Source organism: Triturus cristatus, chromosome 12 (genome assembly GCF_964204655.1).
Source record: "Triturus cristatus chromosome 12, aTriCri1.1, whole genome shotgun sequence".
NCBI classification, from domain to species: domain Eukaryota; kingdom Metazoa; phylum Chordata; class Amphibia; order Caudata; family Salamandridae; genus Triturus; species Triturus cristatus.
The window spans coordinates 764,337,966-764,361,586 of NC_140595.1; the positions used below are offsets into that span (position 1 = coordinate 764,337,966).

Genomic DNA, 23,621 nt, shown 5'->3' on the forward strand with positions numbered 1-23,621 from the left:
TGAAATGAGCATGGGTACACATGTGGCACACATACATGCCCTAAGGACATGTGTGTGCACCACATGCCACATTGAAAAATGCAAAAATATGCATTTGTGAAAGAAATCGCAAATTACCACCAACCTGTAGTTGGTGGTAATTTGCGATTCCTTAAGGCCAAATTGCACTTTTTTGGTGCTTCTTACATTGCATTTAAGGAATCGCAAAATTTGCGATTCCTTAAATGCAATAGCAAAATAAGGATTCGCAAATTTAGCGATTCCTTATTTTGCACCCAGATTTGCCTTCCTACATACCACTTAGCAAAATTGCGATCGCAAACGCCGAAATTCGGCGAATTTCGGCGTTTGGGATCGCAATTTTGCTTTCTACATATGGCCCTTACTCCTTAAACCTTTTTCCGCAAGTATAGCGTTTTTTCTCCAAAATACACTTTTGCTAAATTGTTCTAACATTATTTTTTTAAATGTTGCGACCATCGCACCTATTCCAAATCTTGTGAAGCTTTAGAAAGTACCTCACAAAGCTTTCATAAAAATGTTTTGCTAATTCGCAAAACCCTACCATGGGCAACTGAGTGATCATTTCTGTGGGTGAGGGAGGTGCGAAATAAAATAACACCTTCGAAAACCTAATGCTCATCAACAACTAGAATGAGTGTTGATCAGAAGTGACAAAATGTTTATTAACAAGTTTATGGTATGAGTCCCCATATAAAGAGTATCCTTTTTTTTTAGTACCAAGGAAAATCTGAATTAAAAAGTAATAGATATCAACTTTAAAGGGCTCTTTCTCAGTACTGCAGTCAAGGGTCTTTTGCCTCTGGTGTTCTAGGAGTAGCCATTTTTAGCACTCAAAGGAGCAAGGGACAACTGTCCAAGGCTTACTCAGGGGAGGTGATGTGGGCTGGAGACTTAGAATTCAGCAATTCATCAGTAATACATTATAAATCGATGTCCAGTCAGTTATTTTCCCATAAAAAGAAAAAGTCATTTATTACACACACTACTAAATCCTCCATAAAAACCAGCAAATATCTACACCAAGGGTCTCCAACATCTTCTATATTGAGAGCTAATTCTGATTGAAAATTGCCATGAGCTACTGTCTAACCTAGGGATACAATAAAAGTACACAGAGGTCAAAGAACTTAGCAAAGCGAGAATAAAACATTAATGGCTCTAGAGCATTATTGCAAAACGTTTACATTTGGGTTCCCAAGGGATCCGTTTTTTCTATTTGCTGTACAGACAGTGAAAAGGAGAAAGAAAGAAAAATAGAGAGACAGATTGTGAGCGGAAGAGAGAAGATGAAAAGAGACAAAGCAATTAAAGGAAGACAGCATAAGAGGAAAAAGGCAACAGAGGAAGAATTGAAGAAGAAGGAAAGCACAGAAACACAAGGATACAAAGAGAACAAAAGAAAGGAAAGAAAGAATGAGGAAAAATAATAAACAGATAAAGGAGCAAAAGAGAGAAAGAAGATAAAGGAAGGACTGGAAATTAAGAGGAAAATGAAAGGAATAAAAAAGAAACCCTGAAAGGAATTAATGCAAGAAGAGGAGGGGGAGAAAGACTGACAAGGGAATTAGTAGAAAAAGAAAGAAGGAGGTGGGGCAGACAGAAAGAGAAGAGAAGAGAAGAGAAGGGAAGAGAAGAGAAGAGAAGAGAAGAGAAGAGAAGAGAATAGAAGAGAAGAGAAGAGAAGAGAAGAGAAGAGAAGAGAAGAGAAGAGAAGAGAAGAGAAGAGAAGAGAAGAGAAGAGAAGAGAAGAGAAGAGAAGAATGAGAAAAGGCTAGAAAGTAAGAAAAGGAAACATGAGAGAAAAAATAGATAGGAAGAAAAGATAAGACATTAAGAAAGGAACTAAGGAAATGCATGGGGGAAAGGAACTAATACAATAAGTATACTTAACAACAAAAAGAGAACGATAAAAGAATAACAGAAGGAAAGATTAGATGAAGACAGAAAGAAGATAAGCTAAACTGGATGAAAGGAGTGAAAGAAGGAAATAGAAAAGCAGAGAAAGAAAGAAGTAGGGAAAGAAAGATAGGACAAAAGAAAGGAAGGAGAAAAGAAAAATAAAGAAAGAAGAGGAAGGGAAAATAAATGGAGAAAGGAGCAAGAGAGATGGGGAGGAAAATAAGTAAAACTAACAGAGCAAAGGAAACAATTATTTATGGAAAGAAAGAGAGAACCAAAGGTGAAGAAAGAATTAAAGATAAAAAGAAATAAGCAGAGAAAAATGGATAAATGAAGAGAATGGAAAAGAAAAAAGAAAGAAAGAAAGAATGAGAAAAATGAGAAAAGTTGAGGTTAGAATGAGAAACAAAGAAAAAAGTTGAGAAAAATAGACAGGAAGAAAAAGGAAAGAGAAATAAACTGCAAATGGACGGATAGCAAAGGAGGAAGCGAAAAAGAAGTATGGAAAGAAATAAGTGGTGTAAAGAGATAGGAAGAAAAACAAAGAAAGAGGAGATAAAATAAATTGAAAAAGGAGAGAAAGACATGAAAGCAGGAAAAAAAGGAAGCAGGGAGAAGAAGAGACAAGAAAGAAAGTAGAAAAAAATAAATAAAGACGTTTTCAGAAGAGCGCAGGCAGCATCATCCTGCACTGTCAGCTTTCGAGACCTCACAGGAACCTTTTCCGTGTATTAAACAGCTGCCCTATCAAGTGGCCAGCTGTATATTGTCAGGATTGTTGACAGACATTTATCATCTGTGAGCTACCCAGTGGCAGCCTCCGAGCTGCTGGTAGCTCGCGATCGACCTGTTGGAGACCCCAGGTTTACAGTACAGCAGTTTGAAATGCCCATGGTGACACCCACTGATGAGCCTAACAACCAACCGGGGGCACACAACTAACAAAAGATACCAAAGGCTAGAGAAGCCCCTAAAAGTGAACCTGCATCCACGGTGCTGGAGGCACATTTAATAGTTTGTGAATCAGCAAGCAACCCCTACCCCCTGAAAGACACCATACATCCCTATGTGCCTAGTACAGTATGAGCTTTGCATTAATGCCAGCTTAGGTCCACTGGCTTTGTCAGAGTGTTCCCACCTAATCAGAGGTAAAACAAGCCTCAAACAAAATGCACGAGTATTGAAATGTTTTCATGGTGGTACCACGCTTTGTCAACAACGGGTATTTGCAGTAATTTGTTGTCAAAACAATACATGTCAAAAGAGTTATTTACATTCATAACATCCAACACTCGACTCTTTCTTCTGTCCTCATTCAGTTGGCAAACCAATCTCGGAATTAAATAAGTAAATCCATGCAACCAAGCACCTGTAAATAAGTTTCCAGTTTCGAGAGTGCTTGTTTTCTGTGAAAACTCTCCTGGGTCTGTTTTTGGGGGCCCGTACACCCAGGATAAGGCCTTCTGAAAGATAATATGGGTTGCTTTCGGAGGCTTGTAGTTCCTCTGGTAGCCATAACACAAACTCTCCTCCTAATGTTGGTAGTGGCCCCCTTCCTTCTGAGGCACCAACCAGTTCATGATGCACATTTTGAATCCACTGCTGGGGCTTCTGAGGTGACTCCTCAGCCCTGATGCTTTCTCTTCTACAGGCCTTCAATGTGGCTGCAGCTGCCAGGGGAATCTTTCATCTTTCTTGAGCCAGTTTTCACATAAAGCACACATTGGCAATCTCTCCTTTTAGCATGACTGGCCTAGGAGCTAAAGTAAGGGATGGGAAATATATTAATACTAACCTCCAATTAGACTTGGACTGAGCAATGAGCAAGTCCAGTCCTCTCATTCGGATTGTAACGATGGACATGAACAGGGAGCAGTGGGTGTATGTTGTTCTCCTTCTCTGAATGGATGTAAAACCATACATTTTTCAGCACAATGTACTAAATATATTGTCTCGAAAGGCATACGTTTTACAGGCCATTTTGAAGAAAAGCTCAATGTAATACATTGGGGTCTGGAATAGTGTCCTGGAGAGTTACTCTCTGCTGAAGCAACTCATGTATTAATGCTTGTGGATGGCAGATGTTTGTGGAGACGATGCAGTAATCAACATGTACCAGTGTAGAAATGAGAACTCTAAAAACACATTACAATAGGAAAATGTTAAAGTTGCACCAATAAGTATGCTTATGTTATGTACAATGAACCAGTAACTGAGTTGTAAACATCTTCTTCAACACCCTATTCAGAAATTGATATTGTCATCACCAGGTTGGAAACAAACATGCAGCCACAATTGAATTTGAACAATGACCCAAATACCACATTATATTTGAAAAAAGTCACTAGTATTTAAATTTCTAGTACACAAGTTTGCGGGGACTACACACCAATCAACTAAACAAGCATCAAGTGAATTTTCCTTCTAAGTAGCAGTTTGAGGTGTTGAAACAGTCACTGTCTCTCATTCAACTTATTTCAATCGCACAAAGGTTGATGGGAGGAATGCTTGCAAATAGTCTAACCACTATCAATCACTCATGCTAGCAGTTCAGCCCATTGTTTTTCACCCACTGTGCCCCTCTAAAAAATGTCTGCCTTATGCAAATTAGTACTGACCCTGCGCCTCATGGGAACAATCTGCCCTAAACTGCCAGGCAAAGATCCCTCCAAGAGGGAACGCATGCAACCCCAGAGAGTTTTGAGCCTTGCTTAGTAAAAGGGGATAGGAGCACACTTCCATCACGTCTCAGCGTCATTACCTCCAGGCATCTTGGTCGATGTAGTTCAAAGTTTTTCGCTCAGTACAAAGTTCACATAATAATTGGCTAATGCCATGTTTTTTGTTGCGTATCCATAGACACGTGTTTCTGGATTCCTCCGTCATCAGTAGGGAAAGAGTTCGTAGGTTGCTGGACATGCTGCCGCTTAATATTCTCAGGCATAATTCCACTCAGGGCAAGCAGGCGCTCCCAAGCTCGTCAGCTCAGGCGGCTCGAGGGAGCCTTTTTAAATGGTAAAAGGGGATAGGAGCACACTGCCATCACGTCTCAGCGTCATTACCTCCAGGCATCTTGGTCGATGTAGTTCAAAGTTTTTCGCTCAGTACAAACTTCACATAATAATTGGCTAATGCCATGTTTTTTGTTGCGTATCCCTAGACACGTGTTTCTGGATTTCCTCCGTCATCAGTAGGGAAAGAGTTCGTAGGTTGCTGGACATGCTGCCGCTTAATTTTCTCAGGCATAATTCCACTCAGGGCAAGCAGGCGCTCCCAAGCTCGTCAGCTCAGGCGGCTCGAGGGAGCCTTTTTAAATGGTAAAAGGGGATAGGAGCACACTGCCATCACGTCTCAGCGTCATTACCTCCAGGCATCTTGGTCGATGTAGTTCAAAGTTTTTCGCTCAGTACAAAGTTCACATAATAATTGGCTAATGCCATGTTTTTTGTTGCGTATCCCTAGACACGTGTTTCTGGATTCCTCCGTCATCAGTAGGGAAAGAGTTCGTAGGTTGCTGGACATGCTGCCGCTTAATTTTCTCAGGCATAATTCCACTCAGGGCAAGCAGGCGCTCCCAAGCTCGTCAGCTCAGGTGGCTCGAGGGAGCCTTTTTAAATGGTAAAAGGGGATAGGAGCACACTGCCATCACGTCTCAGCATCATTACCTCCAGGCATCTTGGTCGATGTAGTTCAAAGTTTTTCGCTCAGTACAAAGTTCACATAATAATTGGCTAATGCCATGTTTTTTGTTGCGTATCCCTAGACACGTGTTTCTGGATTCCTCCGTCATCAGTAGGGAAAGAGTTCGTAGGTTGCTGGACATGCTGCCGCTTAATTTTCTCAGGCATAATTCCACTCAGGGCAAGCAGGCGCTCCCAAGCTCGTCAGCTCAGGCGGCTCGAGGGAGCCTTTTTAAATGGTAAAAGGGGATAGGAGCACACTGCCATCACGTCTCAGCGTCATTACCTCCAGGCATCTTGGTCGATGTAGTTCAAAGTTTTTCGCTCAGTACAAAGTTCACATAATAATTGGCTAATGCCATGTTTTTTGTTGCGTATCCCTAGACACGTGTTTCTGGATTCCTCCGTCATCAGTAGGGAAAGAGTTCGTAGGTTGCTGGACATGCTGCCGTTTAATTTTCTCAGGCATAATTCCGCTCAGGACAAGCAGGCGCTCCAAAGCTCGTCAGCTCAGGCGGCTCGAGGGAGCCTTTTTAAATGGTAAAAGGGGATAGGAGCACACTGCCATCACGTCTCAGCGTCATTACCTCCAGGCATCTTGGTCGATGTAGTTCAAAGTTTTTCGCTCAGTACAAAGTTCACATAATAATTGGCTAATGCCATGTTTTTTGTTGCGTCTCCCTAGACACGTGTTTCTGGATTCCTCCGTCATCACTAGGGAAAGAGTTCGTAGGTTGCTGGACATGCTGCCGCTTAATTTTCTCAGGCATAATTCCACTCAGGGCAAGCAGGCGCTCCCAAGCTTGTCAGCTCAGGCGGCTCGAGGGAGCCTTTTTAAATGGTAAAAGGGGATAGGAGCACACTGCCATCACGTCTCAGCGTCATTACCTCCAGGCATCTTGGTCGATGTAGTTCAAAGTTTTTCGCTCAGTACAAAGTTCACATAATAATTGGCTAATGCCATGTTTTTTGTTGCGTATCCCTAGACACGTGTTTCTGGATTCCTCCGTCATCAGTAGGGAAAGAGTTCGTAGGTTGCTGGACATGCTGCCGCTTAATTTTCTCAGGCATAATTCCACTCAGGGCAAGCAGGCGCTCCCAAGCTCGTCAGCTCAGGCGGCTCGAGGGAGCCTTTTTAAATGGTAAAAGGGGATAGGAGCACACTGCCATCACGTCTCAGCGTCATTACCTCCAGGCATCTTGGTCGATGTAGTTCAAAGGTTTTCGCTCAGTACAAAGTTCACATAATAATTGGCTAATGCCATGTTTTTTGTTGCGTATCCCTAGACACGTGTTTCTGGATTCCTCCGTCATCAGTAGGGAAAGAGTTCGTAGGTTGCTGGACATGCTACCGCTTAATTTTCTCAGGCATAATTCCACTCAGGGCAAGCAGGCGCTCCCAAGCTCGTCAGCTCAGGCGGCTCGAGGGAGCCTTTTTAAATGGTAAAAGGGGATAGGAGCACACTGCCATCACGTCTCAGCGTCATTACCTCCAGGCATCTTGGTCGATGTAGTTCAAAGTTTTTCGCTCAGTACAAAGTTCACATAATAATTGGCTAATCCCATGTTTTTTGTTGCGTATCCCTAGACACGTGTTTCTGGATTCCTCCATCATCAGTAGGGAAAGAGTTCGTAGGTTGCTGGACATGCTGCCGCTTAATTTTCTCAGGCATAATTCCACTCAGGGCAAGCAGGCGCTCCCAAGCTCGTCAGCTCAGGCGGCTCGAGGGAGCCTTTTTAAATGGTAAAAGGGGATAGGAGCACACTGCCATCACGTCTCAGCGTCATTACCTCCAGGCATCTTGGTCGATGTAGTTCAAAGTTTTTCGCTCAGTACAAAGTTCACATAATAATTGGCTAATGCCATGTTTTTTGTTGCGTATCCCTAGACACGTGTTTCTGGATTCCTCCGTCATCAGTAGGGAAAGAGTTCGTAGGTTGCTGGACATGCTGCCGCTTAATTTTCTCAGGCATAATTCCACTCAGGGCAAGCAGGCGCTCCCAAGCTCGTCAGCTCAGGCGGCTCCAGGGAGCCTTTTTAAATGGTAAAAGGTGATAGGAGCACACTGCCATCACGTCTCAGCGTCATTACCTCCAGGCATCTTGGTCGATGTAGTTCAAAGGTTTTCGCTCAGTACAAAGTTCACATAATAATTGGCTAATGCCATGTTTTTTGTTGCGTATCCCTAGACACGTGTTTCTGGATTCCTCCGTCATCAGTAGGGAAAGAGTTCGTAGGTTGCTGGATATGCTACCGCTTAATTTTCTCAGGCATAATTCCACTCAGGGCAAGCAGGCGCTCCCAAGCTCGTCAGCTCAGGCGGCTCGAGGGAGCCTTTTTAAATGGTAAAAGGGGATAGGAGCACACTGCCATCACGTCTCAGCGTCATTACCTCCAGGCATCTTGGTCGATGTAGTTCAAAGTTTTTCGCTCAGTACAAAGTTCACATAATAATTGGCTAATGCCATGTTTTTTGTTGCGTATCCCTAGACACGTGTTTCTGGATTCCTCCGTCATCAGTAGGGAAAGAGTTCGTAGGTTGCTGGACATGCTGCCGCTTAATTTTCTCAGGACTAATTCCACTCAGGGCAAGCAGGCGCTCCCCAGCTCGTCAGCTCAGGCGGCTCGAGGGAGCCTTTTTAAATGGTAAAAGGGGATAGGAGCACACTGCCATCACGTCTCAGCGTCATTACCTCCAGGCATCTTGGTCGATGTAGTTCAAAGTTTTTCGCTCAGTACAAAGTTCACATAATAATTGGCTAATGCCATGTTTTTTGTTGCGTATCCCTAGACACATGTTTCTGGATTTCCTCCGTCATCAGTAGGGAAAGAGTTCGTAGGTTGCTGGACATGCTGCCGCTTAATTTTCTCAGGCATAATTCCACTCAGGGCAAGCAGGCGCTCCCAAGCTCGTCAGCTCAGGCGGCTCGAGGGAGCCTTTTTAAATGGTAAAAGGGGATAGGAGCACACTGCCATCACGTCTCAGCATCATTACCTCCAGGCATCTTGGTCGATGTAGTTCAAAGTTTTTCGCTCAGTACAAAGTTCACATAATAATTGGCTAATGCCATGTTTTTTGTTGCGTATCCCTAGACACGTGTTTCTGGATTCCTCCGTCATCAGTAGGGAAAGAGTTCGTAGGTTGCTGGACATGCTGCCGCTTAATTTTCTCAGGCATAATTCCGCTCAGGACAAGCAGGCGCTCCAAAGCTCGTCAGCTCAGGCGGCTCGAGGGAGCCTTTTTAAATGGTAAAAGGGGATAGGAGCACACTGCCATCACGTCTCAGCGTCATTACCTCCAGGCATCTTGGTCGATGTAGTTCAAAGTTTTTCGCTCAGTACAAAGTTCACATAATAATTGGCTAATGCCATGTTTTTTGTTGCGTATCCCTAGACACGTGTTTCTGGATTCCTCCATCATCAGTAGGGAAAGAGTTCGTAGGTTGCTGGACATGCTGCCGCTTAATTTTCTCAGGCATAATTCCACTCAGGGCAAGAAGGCGCTCCCAAGCTTGTCAGCTCAGGCGGCTCGAGGGAGCCTTTTTAAATGGTAAAAGGGATAGGAGCACACTGCCATCACGTCTCAGCGTCATTACCTCCAGGCATCTTGGTCGATGTAGTTCAAAGTTTTTCGCTCAGTACAAAGTTCACATAATAATTGGCTAATGCCATGTTTTTTGTTGCGTATCCCTAGACACGTGTTTCTGGATTCCTCCGTCATCAGTAGGGAAAGAGTTCGTAGGTTGCTGGACATGCTGCCGCTTAATTTTCTCAGGCATAATTCCACTCAGGGCAAGCAGGCGCTCCCAAGCTCGTCAGCTCAGGCGGCTCGAGGGAGCCTTTTTAAATCGTAAAAGGGGATAGGAGCACACTGCCATCACGTCTCAGCGTCATTACCTCCAGGCATCTTGGTCGATGTAGTTCAAAGTTTTTCGCTCAGTACAAAGTTCACATAATAATTGGCTAATGCCATGTTTTTTGTTGCGTATCCCTAGACACGTGTTTCTGGATTCCTCCGTCATCAGTAGGGAAAGAGTTCGTAGGTTGCTGGACATGCTGCCGCTTAATTTTCTCAGGCATAATTCCACTCAGGGCAAACAGGCGCTCCCAAGCTCGTCAGCTCAGGCGGCTCGAGGGAGCCTTTTTAAATGGTAAAAGGGGATAGGAGCACACTGCCATCACGTCTCAGCGTCAATACCTCCAGGCATCTTGGTCGATGTAGTTCAAAGTTTTTCGCTCAGTACAAAGTTCACATAATAATTGGCTAATGCCATGTTTTTTGTTGCGTATCCCTAGACACGTGTTTCTGGATTCCTCCGTCATCAATAGGGAAAGAGTTCGTAGGTTGCTGGACATGCTGCCGCTTAATTTTCTCAGGCATAATTCCACTCAGGGCAAGCAGGCGCTCCCAAGCTCGTCAGCTCAGGTGTCTCGAGGGAGCCTTTTTAAATGGTAAAAGGGGATAGGAGCACACTGCCATCACGTCTCAGCGTCATTACCTCCAGGCATCTTGGTCGATGTAGTTCAAAGTTTATCGCTCAGTACAAAGTTCACATAATAATTGGCTAATGCCATGTTTTTTGTTGCGTATCCCTAGACACGTGTTTCTGGATTCCTCCGTCATCAGTAGGGAAAGAGTTCGTAGGGTGCTGGACATGCTGCCGCTTAATTTTCTCAGGCATAATTCCACTCAGGGCAAGCAGGCGCTCCCAAGCTCGTCAACTCAGGCAGCTCGAGGGAGCCTTTTTAAATGGTAAAAGGGGATAGGAGCACACTGCCATCACGTCTCAGCGTCATTACCTCCAGGCATCTTGGTCGATGTAGTTCAAAGTTTTTCGCTCAGTACAAAGTTCACATAATAATTGGCTAATGCCATGTTTTTTGTTGCGTATCCCTAGACACGTGTTTCTGGATTCCTCCGTCATCAGTAGGGAAAGAGTTCGTAGGTTGCTGGACATGCTGCCGCTTAATTTTCTCAGGCATAATTCCACTCAGGGCAAGCAGGCGCTCCCAAGCTCGTCAGCTCAGGCGGCTCGAGGGAGCCTTTTTAAATGGTAAAAGGGGATAGGAGCACACTGCCATCACGTCTCAGCGTCATTACCTCCAGGCATCTTGGTCGATGTAGTTCAAAGTTTTTCGCTCAGTACAAAGTTCACATAATAATTGGCTAATGCCATGTTTTTTGTTGCGTATCCCTAGACACGTGTTTCTGGATTTCTCCGTCATCAGTAGGGAAAGAGTTCGTAGGTTGCTGGACATGCTGCCGCTTACTTTTCTCAGGCATAATTCCGCTCAGGACAAGCAGGCGCTCCCAAGCTCGTCAGCTCAGGCGGCTCGAGGGAGCCTTTTTAAATGGTAAAAGGGGATAGGAGCACACTGCCATCACGTCTCAGCGTCATTACCTCCAGGCATCTTGGTCGATGTAGTTCAAAGTTTTTCGCTCAGTACAAAGTTCACATAATAATTGGCTAATGCCATGTTTTTTGTTGCGTATCCCTAGACACGTGTTTCTGGATTCCTCCGTCATCAGTAGGGAAAGAGTTCGTAGGTTGCTGGACATGCTACCGCTTAATTTTCTCAGGCATAATTCCACTCAGGGCAAGCAGGCGCTCCCAAGCTCGTCAGCTCAGGCGGCTCGAGGGAGCCTTTTTAAATGGTAAAAGGGGATAGGAGCACACTGCCATCACGTCTCAGCGTCATAACCTCCAGGCATCTTGGTCGATGTAGTTCAAAGTTTTTCGCTCAGTACAAAGTTCACATAATAATTGGCTAATGCCATGTTTTTTGTTGCGTATCCCTAGACACGTGTTTCTGGATTCCTCCGTCATCAGTAGGGAAAGAGTTTGTAGGTTGCTGGACATGCTGCCGCTTAATTTTCTCAGGCATAATTCCACTCAGGGCAAGCAGCCGCTCCCAAGCTCGTCAGCTCAGGCGGCTCGAGGGAGCCTTTTTAAATGGTAAAAGGGGATAGGAGCACACTGCCATCACGTCTCAGCGTCATTACCTCCAGGCATCTTGGTCGATGTAGTTCAAAGTTTTTCGCTCAGTACAAAGTTCTCATAAAAATTGGCTAATGCCATGTTTTTTGTTGCGTATCCCTAGACACATGTTTCTGGATTCCTCCGTCATCAGTAGGGAAAGAGTTCGTAGGTTGCTGGACATGCTGCCGCTTAATTTTCTCAGGCATAATTCCACTCAGGGCAAGCAGGCGATCCCAAGCTCGTTAGCTCAGGCGGCTCGAGGGAGCCTTTTTAAATGGTAAAAGGGGAAAGGAGCACACTGCCATCACGTCTCAGCGTCATTACCTCCAGGCATCTTGGTCGATGTAGTTCAAAGTTTTTCGCTCAGTGCAAAGTTCACATAATAATTGGCTAATGCCATGTTTTTTGTTGCATATCCCTAGACACGTGTTTCTGGATTCCTCCGTCATCAGTAGGGAAAGAGTTCGTAGGTTGCTGGACATGCTGCCGCTTAATTTTCTCAGGCATAATTCCACTCAGGGCAAGCAGGCGCTCCCAAGCTCGTCAGCTCAGGCGGCTCGAGGGAGCCTTTTTAAATGGTAGAAGGGGATAGGAGCACACTGCCATCACGTCTCAGCGTCATTACCTCCAGGCATCTTGGTCGATGTAGTTCAAAGTTATTCGCTCAGTACAAAGTTCACATAATAATTGGCTAATGCCATGTTTTTTGTTGCGTATCCCTAGACACGTGTTTCTGGATTCCTCCGTCATCAGTAGGGAAAGAGTTCGTAGGTTGCTGGACATGCTGCCGCTTAATTTTCTCAGGCATAATTCCACTCAGGGCAAGCAGGCGCTCCCAAGCTCGTCAGCTCAGGCGGCTCGAGGGAGCATTTTTAAATGGTTAAAGGGGATAGGAGCACACTGCCATCACGTCTCAGCGTCATTACCTCCAGGCATCTTGGTCGATGTAGTTCAAAGTTTTTCGCTCAGTACAAAGTTCACATAATAATTGGCTAATGCCATGTTTTTTGTTGCGTATCCCTAGACACGTGTTTCTGGATTCCTCCGTCATCAGTAGAGAAAGAGTTCGTAGGTTGCTGGACATGCTGCCGCTTAATTTTCTCAGGCATAATTCCACTCAGGGTAAGCAGGCGCTCCCAAGCTCATCAACTCAGGCGGCTCGAGGGAGCCTTTTTAAATGGTAAAAGGGGATAGGAGCACACTGCAATCACGTCTCAGCGTCATTACCTCCAGGCATCTTGCTCGATGTAGTTCAAAGTTTTTCGCTCAGTACAAAGTTCACATAATAATTGGCTAATGCCATTTTTTTTGTTGCGTATCCCTAGACACGTGTTTCTGGATTCCTCCGTCATCAGTAGGGAAAGAGTTCGTAGGTTGCTGGACATGCTGCCGCTTAATTTTCTCAGGCATAATTCCACTCAGGGCAAGCAGGCGCTCCCAAGCTCGTCAGCTCAGGCGGCTCGAGGGAGCCTTTTTAAATGGTAAAAGGGGATAGGAGCACACTGCCATCACGTCTCAGCGTCATTACCTCCAGGCATATTGGTCGATGTAGTTCAAAGTTTTTCACTCAGTACAAAGTTCACATAATAATTGGCTAATGCCATGTTTTTTGTTGCGTATCCCTAGACACGTGTTTCTGGATTCCTCCGTCATCAGTAGGGAAAGAGTTCGTAGGTTGCTGGACATGCTGCTGCTTAATTTTCTCAGGCATAATTCCACTCAGGGCAAGCAGGCGCTCCCAAGCTCGTCAGCTCAGGCGGCTCGATGGAGCCTTTTTAAATGGTAAAAGGGGATAGGAGCACACTGCCATCACGTCTCAGCGTCATTACCTCCAGGCATCTTGGTCGATGTAGTTCAAAGTTTTTCGCTCAGTACAAAGTTCACATAATAATTGGCTAATGCCATGTTTTTTGTTGCGTATCCCTAGACACGTGTTTCTGGATTCCTCCGTCATCAGTAGGGAAAGAGTTCGTAGGTTGCTGGACATGCTGCCGCTTAATTTTCTCAGGCATAATTCCGCTCAGGACAAGCAGGCGCTCCAAAGCTCGTCAGCTCAAGCGGCTCGAGGGAGCCTTTTTAAATGGTAAAAGGGGATAGGAGCACACTGCCATCACGTCTCAGCGTCATTACCTCCAGGCATCTTGGTCGATGTAGTTCAAAGTTTTTCGCTCAGTACAAAGTTCACATAATAATTGGCTAATGCCATGTTTTTTGTTGCGTATCCCTAGACACGTGTTTCTGGATTCCTCCATCATCAGTAGGGAAAGAGTTCGTAGGTTGCTGGACATGCTGCCGCTTAATTTTCTCAGGCATAATTCCACTCAGGGCAAGAAGGCGCTCCCAAGCTTGTCAGCTCAGGCGGCTCGAGGGAGCCTTTTTAAATGGTAAAAGGGATAGGAGCACACTGCCATCACGTCTCAGCGTCATTACCTCCAGGCATCTTGGTCGATGTAGTTCAAAGTTTTTCGCTCAGTACAAAGTTCACATAATAATTGGCTAATGCCATGTTTTTTGTTGCGTATCCCTAGACACGTGTTTCTGGATTCCTCCGTCATCAGTAGGGAAAGAGTTCGTAGGTTGCTGGACATGCTGCCGCTTAATTTTCTCAGGCATAATTCCACTCAGGGCAAGCAGGCGCTCCCAAGCTCGTCAGCTCAGGCGGCTCGAGGGAGCCTTTTTAAATCGTAAAAGGGGATAGGAGCACACTGCCATCACGTCTCAGCGTCATTACCTCCAGGCATCTTGGTCGATGTAGTTCAAAGTTTTTCGCTCAGTACAAAGTTCACATAATAATTGGCTAATGCCATGTTTTTTGTTGCGTATCCCTAGACAGGTGTTTCTGGATTCCTCCGTCATCAGTAGGGAAAGAGTTCGTAGGTTGCTGGACATGCTGCCGCTTAATTTTCTCAGGCATAATTCCACTCAGGGCAAACAGGCGCTCCCAAGCTCGTCAGCTCAGGCGGCTCGAGGGAGCCTTTTTAAATGGTAAAAGGGGATAGGAGCACACTGCCATCACGTCTCAGCGTCAATACCTCCAGGCATCTTGGTCGATGTAGTTCAAAGTTTTTCGCTCAGTACAAAGTTCACATAATAATTGGCTAATGCCATGTTTTTTGTTGCGTATCCCTAGACACGTGTTTCTGGATTCCTCCGTCATCAATAGGGAAAGAGTTCGTAGGTTGCTGGACATGCTGCCGCTTAATTTTCTCAGGCATAATTCCACTCAGGGCAAGCAGGTGCTCCCAAGCTCGTCAGCTCAGGCAGCTCGAGGGAGCCTTTTTAAATGGTTAAAGGGGATAGGAGCACACTGCCATCACGTCTCAGCGTCATTACCTCCAGGCATCTTGGTCGATGTAGTTCAAATTTTTTCGCTCAGTACAAAGTTCACATAATAATTGGCTAATGCCATGTTTTTTGTTGCGTATCCCTAGACACGTGTTTCTGGATTCCTCCGTCATCAGTAGAGAAAGAGTTCGTAGGTTGCTGGACATGCTGCCGCTTAATCTTCTCAGGCATAATTCCACTCAGGGCAAGCAGGCGCTCCCAAGCTCGTCAGCTCAGGCGGCTCGAGGGAGCCTTTTTAAATGGTAAAAGGGGATAGGAGCACACTGCCATCACGTCTCAGCGTCATTACCTCCAGGCATCTTGGTCGATGTAGTTCAAAGTTTTTCGCTCAGTACAAAGTTCACATAATAATTGGCTAATGCCATTTTTTTTGTTGCGTATCCCTAGACACGTGTTTCTGGATTCCTCCGTCATCAGTAGGGAAAGAGTTCGAAGGTTGCTGGACATGCTGCCGCTTAATATTCTCAGGCATAATTCCACTCAGGGCAAGCAGGCGCTCCCAAGCTCGTCAGCTCAGGCGGCTCGAGGGAGCCTTTTTAAATGGTAAAAGGGGATAGGAGCACACTGCCATCACGTCTCAGCGTCATTACCTCCAGGCATCTTGGTCGATGTAGTTCAAAGTTTTTCGCTCAGTACAAAGTTCACATAATAATTGGCTAATGCCATTTTTTTTGTTGCGTATCCCTAGACACGTGTTTCTGGATTCCTCCGTCATCAGTAGGGAAAGAGTTCGTAGGTTGCTGGACATGCTGCCGCTTAATTTTCTCAGGCATAATTCCACTCAGGGCAAGCAGGCGCTCCCAAGCTCGTCAGCTCAGGCGGCTCGAGGGAGCCTTTTTAAATGGTAAAAGGGGATAGGAGCACACTGCCATCACGTCTCAGCGTCATTACCTCCAGGCATCTTGGTCGATGTAGTTCAATGTTTTTCGCTCAGTACAAAGTTCACATAATAATTGGCTAATGTCATGTTTTTTTTTGCGTATCCCTAGACACGTGTTTCTGGATTCCTCCGTCATCAGAACTACATCGACCAAGATGCCTGGAGGTAATGACGCTGAGATGTGATGGCAGTGTGCTCCTATCCCCTTTTACCATTTAAAAAGGCTCCCTGAGCCGCCTGAGCGGACGAGCTTGGGAGCGTCTGCTTGCCCTGAGTGGAATTATGCCTGAGAAAATTAAGCGGCAGCATGTCCAGCAACCTACGAACTCTTTCCCTACTGATGACGGAGGAATCCAGAAACACGTGTCTAGGGATACGCAACAAAAAACATGGCATTAGCCAATTAATATGTGAACTTTGTACTGAGCGAAAAACTTTGAACTACATCGACCAAGATGCCTGGAGGTAATGACGCTGAGACGTGATGGCAGTGTGCTCCTATCCCCTTTTACCTTTTGAGCCTTGCATAGCCTTGTCAGTGAGATATAGCTTGAAACCTATGGTACAGTCAGCAAATAACCAATGTCTGGGTATACCCTTGGACACTTGGGCATTACAACAGCATTTTAGTTTTGAGAATTCCAAAATGTTGTAAATGTGTTTGGGTATGATCTTGAACTTCCAGTTGCAAATTTTGTCTATAAGTGAAAGTCAAAATTATCTTTATTCGGCCAATGCATAGGACTATGAAAGACCAGATTTAAAAACAGTTCTGATTAAAAATAGAACATATGTAATTTACATAATTTTTCAAATCAAACTTGAAACTCTGCCCAGGGAGAATACCACAGCTTTAACCACAATAATAAAAGGGCCATATTAACTTGGTCCTCCACAAAACCCATGCCCAATTCCAGATGGGCGATAAGACTCAATGTAGATTTCAGAATGACTAAAAGCCTACACAAAAATCTGTTTTTGGCTACCTGTAATTTCCTTGGGGCAGCATAACCCCAGACTCCAGCTTCGCATGTGCCAACTGAAAGGCACTTGCATTTATACAGCTGGGTCCTCTCCTTGATTGGTTTATGGCCTAATCATTTAGCGTGTCCAAAGGTTGTGCCACCCACATTTGTCACACTCTCTGATTTATGAACCTGTTCCATGTCCCATTCGCATCCAAAAGTATCCCTAGGTAATTAGGAGCAGGTACCTTTTCTATGAGTGCCCCCTTATATAAACGATTTTAGAGCTAGTATTTTTCGCAGCTCATAATTAATGTTTTTGCTGGTTCACCTTAAGATTGAGTTTGGTCATAAAATCCTAAAAAAACATTTAAAAGATTTTGAATACCATTGGCAGTTAATGCTAAAAGAACTGCATCATTCGCATAGAGTAGTGCCGGGACTGCCTGGGAACGTATTCTAGAGACGTCCTTGCTGTATGATCTTAAAACAATTCCCAAAAAATTGAGATAGAATAAAAAGAGGAAGGGGGCTATTACACAGCCCTGCCTGACCCCTCTAGCAACTTTTATTGGCCCAGTACAATCCCCATTCAGGGTTTAGGAGACTTTTGCTGTGTAGTCCCAATGTAAATACTTTACAAGGTCTAGGAGAGGAATGTCAACACCAGCCTGGGCATCAACTCCCACAACATACCCTTGTCCACAAGGTTAAAAGCACAGGAAAGGGCCAAAAATGTCATATGTAAGGCATCTCCCCTGGATTTGACATATTTGCCCGTAATAAGTATGAGATTTAAGGTTTGCTCCACAGTCCCTAAGCTGGGTTGAAAACCACTTTGTACTGGTGAGAAAAAAGGAGTTTGCCTCTGCTCAATCCTCCTGTTTACCCAATATTACCAGTCCCAGAATCTTGGCTGTAGAATCAATCAGTGAGATTGGGCAGTAACATGCAGGTGAATTTCGGTCACCTTTTTTGTAAATGGGCACTATACTGGCTTCTCTCCTGGAGTCAATGAGATTACCCCATACTGCTGCCCTCAATACATTAGTGACCAAAGGGTCCCAAAACAGCACATTGTGTTTAAATAAATCATTAGGGACCCTATCAATAATTTCCACCCTATATATATGTATCTCCTGTGAACATCCCGAAAACATGATCTGGATCAGCCCTCTTGGATCCACATTGTACATCTCAGAGGTGGGTGGGTGATTCTGCACGTACGAAAATGGTGGGTGGGCTGGGTGATAGAGGCATCTGTCAAGAAAACAGTTTTTATAGATGTTTTAACAGTAACAGAGTCTACAGATCTTCTGTAATGTATCTGGAAGGTCACCCAATTCTAGAGGAGGGTGTTTTCATAGCAGTACTTGTGATAGTCTGCCACAAGGTGGCACTGTCTGACTAATTTAGAGATGATCCCAAGAATAATTATTATTATTAATATACATTAAAAATGACTAATACACGCCGACCGATCCATTCTTATAGCTTTGGGTACCTGGAATAGTCCGAATTGTCACACTTGTAGGAATGTGAAGGTTAGTAGTTGTGTTGTTGCTATTTTTGTCAATATGGCCTGGTCAATGTGTGGTGAAAGCTGCGTTGGCCTCCTGACGAGAGCCCTGGCACTTAATTTTTGTACACATTAAGCACTGTGAAATTGATAAAATATGCTAATTCACACTTCATACAAATTCCCTATGGAGAACCAATCTCATGGGCATGAATAGAACAAAGGAAGTTTAACATTTTAATACATGAAAGTGAATGCAAAATGTTGCAAAATCTGTTTTAGCCTCTCTTTGAATCTAGCTTCTTCACTACATCAAGAAGGTGCGCTTCCAAAGGGAAACCACTGAGACATTCTTTGATGAACATGGCAACCCTCCTGTACTGTATGACATTGTAAACTGGCAGCAGGATCCTGAGACCAACACCAAGCATGTGAAGGTGGGCAGCTATGACTCTAGCGCCTCTTCAGGGAAGCCCTTTGTGATCAATTCTAGCTCTGTCCAATGGGCTGCTGGAAAGACACAGGTAAGGGCCTGCAACTTTCAGGTAGGACTCTATCACATCTGTTCTAATACTCAAGTGTAAGGACATGCAGATCACTGGATAGATGCACATGCAAGGGGTTGTACTGAAACTGGCTAGGGGTCTGTCCAATTCAGTAACATGGCCACACTATGAGGATATACATAGAGAACATAAGAATAGACCAATTTAGCAGATATCTCCTTTGGTATGAAAGTGAGGGAAGTGCTGAATGTTCATAAAAAACATCCATCCATCCCATCACCCGGCCACACAATGAGTTACACCGGAAATTGCAAACTATCCTTGCATTCAAGTATAGACATTCCTGTCCTGAGATATGATAGAGCAAAGATACATTACAACAGGTCAAGGATAGCAGTTATTTTACAGGAAACAAAATACAACTTAATGCAGCAGACCACACAGAATTCAATATACATCACAAATGTCCAAATGCCATTCAGAAATAACAGCCCCCAAATCAAGTTGAATCACAGACCCGTGCAAAAACAATGACCAATTTACAACACATTCGTAGTAAATGACACATTGGGATCCTTGATTGACGAATGGAGTGCTTCATAGCTCTAGTTCCACCCTAAAACATTCTCTGCCCCATCATCATGAAGCACTGTGTAATCTTTCATAGAAGATCCATGCAAAAAGCATTCACACATATATGTGCTCAACCCACAGCTTATGACAATTACAGAATGCAATTGAATCAGGTGGTCGAGGATGCACATGCTATATTTCTTGTTGTAAGTTTGTCCATCAAAACAGATATTCACATTTAAGTTAGGTCTTGTGCTGAGAGGAGAGAGGGATATATATTTCCCTAAACGAAGGCAAGGTTAAGCCTCACAGCATGCCCTATCCAAGATGGTGGTCTCTCCATAGGATGTCCTCTAAGTTTCCCAGTGCAACATGAAGTAAGGGATTTCCCCGTGATGGAAATCCCTGATAAAAGCACTTTTCTGCTTCTTGTTCTTCTTCAGGAGTTTGCTACTTTGCACTCTTCATTTCTAATCTTCATCTTCAATCGAGATTCACAAGATTGTCAAAGAGGTTTTCCACCTTTGTGAGGTTTACGTCCTGTTTGGGACTCTCTTCAGGAGACACTTAATATCTTAAATGTGCTATTCCATGAAGGATGGCATCTCACTATTGGAAGTACTCACCCTTTCTTTGGGCAATCTAGAAGGGAACGCAAGAGATGGTTCAAGCGCCCAGTCTTTGGCAAATACAGATCAACATTATGGACTGTTATTTTATGTTCATTGTGCAAGACGGCCCACACAACAGTACTGCAATGAGCTGCAAATGTGGAATAATATTGGACTCGTGTTGTCTTATGGAACCAGGTTTTCTTTTCCTGTAAAGCATTCTACCTATGTGGCACAGTGCAAATGAGAACTGCAAAAGAAGAGCTGGGCAGGTCTGTACTGGGACTATCTGGAGCTCTAGGTCTTGATCTGGTTTGCTTGTAAATGTCTAATTTTATCTTTAAAAATAAACACTGCTATGGTGAAGCCTCATTTGTAAGAGGTTGCAAATCCCTGTACCAATCAGAACAATGATAGGTTGCCATCCATGGCCACCAAAGTCATGATAATCAAGATGGAGAGGATCAGCATATTTTCCAGCCAACCCGTGCACTGATATGCAGATTTAATTGTGCATTATGTGACAAAAGGTCAAGGGACGTGGTTAACTGCCGAGCATGGCAGCCGCACAGTAAGCAAACTTCGCGCCCGGACCTGCTAAATCCTGCCTAATCCTAGCAGTTTCGGCTCCCAACGGCCACCAAACCTCCTGCCGGGTGAGCTATTGCAAGCCGGGGGGCACACCCGGTGAGTTGCCGCTGTGCTCCGCTGGCCTCTCCTGATCACCGAAGAGGGCCTGGCTGCTGTGCGTGGGCCGCGGAATCGGCGGTCCATCCCCGGGGATGAGCGGAGGAGACGCCGGCACTGTAGCGGAAGCTGGGACTGAGACCGAAGAGGCACTCTACGTTCGGCCACCGCTGGCGCCACCACCCCATGACCAAGGAGGACGGGGTGATGCAAAGGAGTGAGCGGCACGACGATCGGGTCTGTTCTGCCGACCGCTGAGGCCACAAGCGGGAGCGGCCCTGTTGTGCGGCCTGCCTGCCTCCCTGCTGGCCCGTGGCTGAGCGGGGCATCTGAGGGCCTGTGCTGCTGGCCGTATCAAGTTTGTCGGCCATCCCTGGAGTGCCGGAGCTGGTGCTCGTGGAGCAGCGCCACGTCTGCAGCCATTGCACGCCTGTGACCCTGCCATGCCGGGTAAGAGTGGTGCTGCATGTGGGCCCCGCCATGACTGGACACCTCATTGCCGAACCCCTTCTATGCAGGCTAGGAACATCTGTGGGTGGTCGGCTTCATTATGGAAAATTGCAGCCTGGATATTGCAGGGGCGGTCAGAGCCTGTCCCTGGTACACCCCACTGCCATCCCCTAACTGAACATAGCGGCCATGCCGGGGGGAGCGTCTATGAGACCGTCGTCTGGTGGCCACCGATTGCGCTGTCAATGACGGATGTTTGTTGTGGGCTGTGATGGACGCCTGCCAATTGCGTGCTGATCCGTCCCCCCCTCTGTCACCATCCTGGACAGTGTGCGCATTGCTGGGCACCGGCACTGGTATGAGGCTGGCATATGTCTGGACTAATCTGCTGGGGATGGGTGAGTGAGGAACCAAGCTGTGTAACACCGGGAGCACGATGCACGATGCTGACACGGTGGGGAACTACTGGCTGGCGTGGGACCGTGGTGGGCCCAGAGCTGGGGCCTCGAAGATTACCCCCCCAACCCACACACAACCGTTGGATGGTGAGCCCCTTGCCGACCCCCGGCGTGGCCTAGGCCTGGCCTGGTCTAGGCGACGAAGAGAATGCCCATTGACAGTTTGTGAAGCCTTGCCAACCCCTGCAGCTGTGAACAGCTGCCTTTTTGGGGCTCGCAGCTGGCGCCTCATGGCCACATCACAATGGTCCGCCCCAGGGCCAAGGGGATGGACGCTGGTGCTGCTGACATTCAGCAGATTGATGACACTGCGCCCACCACACAGATGCCTAACAGTATCCCGCCCACTGACTTGGGGACCCCCCCCAGACAAGTTGGACCTTATCCTGAAAGAGGTGCGCAACTCACAAAAGGCTATTGAGCAGCAACTTGGAACTCTAACTACGGGGTTCACCCTCCTTAAAGCCGACCATGACAAGCTTGCCGCGGTTGTCAAGGATAACAAACTTGTGCTGACGGAACTGGTGCCACAACACAAGGATCACAGTGCACAACTTGTGCAGCTCCAAAAACAGGTTGCTGGACTACAGGAGAGGGCAGACGATGTGGAAGGATGTGCCCGGTGCAACAACATCCGTGTCATAGGCCTGCCGGAACGATGCGAGTGAATGGATGCTACCAGATTCATGGAATAGTGGTTCAGGGACCACGTGTCCCCGGAAGGTCTCTCAGAACTTTTCTGTGTAGAAAGGGTGCATAGAATCCCATCTGGCAGACCAACGGTGGGGGCTCACCCCCGGCCCTTGATTGTCAAAGTGCTGAACTTTACAGACCGGGACACCCTGTTGCAAAAGGCGAGGGAACTGTCTAAAATACAACACGAGAACCAGCGGGTATCCCTGTACCCAGACTACACTGCCCTGGTCCACCGCAAGTGCTCCCATTACCAAGATGCAAAGAAGAAACTCAGAGCACTGAACGTCAAATATGCACTGCTGTTTCCGGCTAAGCTAAAAGTGATCCATGACCACAAGATACAGTTCTTTGAAACCCCTGACGAGGTGGAAGAATGGCTCAAAATTACGTTCCACCCGGTGGGTCTGGCCCCTCTTCGCAAGCAGCCACTGCCTCTCCAAATCCGAGACGTGTCCGCAAATCGAAAAGCCTCCGGGGAGGGCTTGCAGCAAAATCCAGGATTCCCACACCGGAGCAGGCCCAACGAGATCAGGCGGAGGCACATGCGACGGCCACCAGGTTCAGAGACGAAGCCCATCCAATTCTGTCGGACTCCTCAGAAGACGTCTCGAACCGTTCGGATTCAGAGTCCAGTATCAATTTATTTAGTAACATTACACCCCAGACTGCTGATGGTTTCTTGGGATAATGCTTTGTTGTGGTCCAGGTTGGGGCAAGACACATGTCAATCTTACCTCTTTGTTTATGTATGACTTGACATTAGCAAAATATGGCTGCACCCACAGTTCCAAAACTGCGAAATATGATGATAAAAGCGGTCCGTGACGAATAGAGCTCGAGACATTCTAACCTCACTAGGCAGTCTACAGAAATGCACCCTCCTTTAGCGAAAGCAACAAACACACTGTTATTAGTTTGCACCGTTGTGCATATGGTTTGGGCCAACGCAGTTCTAATAGCTGGCCCGAGTATTGTAGAAGGTAGTTTTAAAATTTGCAGGTTCTGGCCCACTACTTGCGCTACCCGGACTATCGCTGCTCCCCCAATGTTGCGCATGCAGGACAGCTACAATGTAATTACCTGGAATGTACGGGGCCTGGTGTCAGTCCACAAATGACACAGAGTCCACGCACAATTAAATAGGCAGCGTGCACACATAGCATTCTCACAGGAGTCGCACATGACAGCTGCTGAGGCAGCTAAACTCCGCAAAAAATGGAGGGGGCAGGTTTTTTCCACGTCATATTCTGCCTTCGCCAGGGGCGCGTCCATATGGGTTAGGAGTGGGGTCCCCTTCAAAGCACTATAGCAATGGGTGGATCGATTGGGCAGATACATCCTAGTGA

At 45.9% G+C, this 23,621-nt stretch overlaps 1 protein-coding gene across 1 annotated transcript in view; it reads left to right on the forward strand.

Moving 5' to 3' along the window:
- Nucleotides 1-23,621, forward strand: part of LOC146782757 (extracellular calcium-sensing receptor-like) — a 66,620-nt gene that overhangs the window by 37,252 nt on the left and 5,747 nt on the right. The window contains exon 3 of the mRNA XM_085638677.1: nucleotides 18,594-18,818. Coding sequence (XP_085494803.1) covers nucleotides 18,594-18,818 — 225 coding nt within the window. The remainder of the gene's footprint in view (nucleotides 1-18,593; nucleotides 18,819-23,621) is intronic.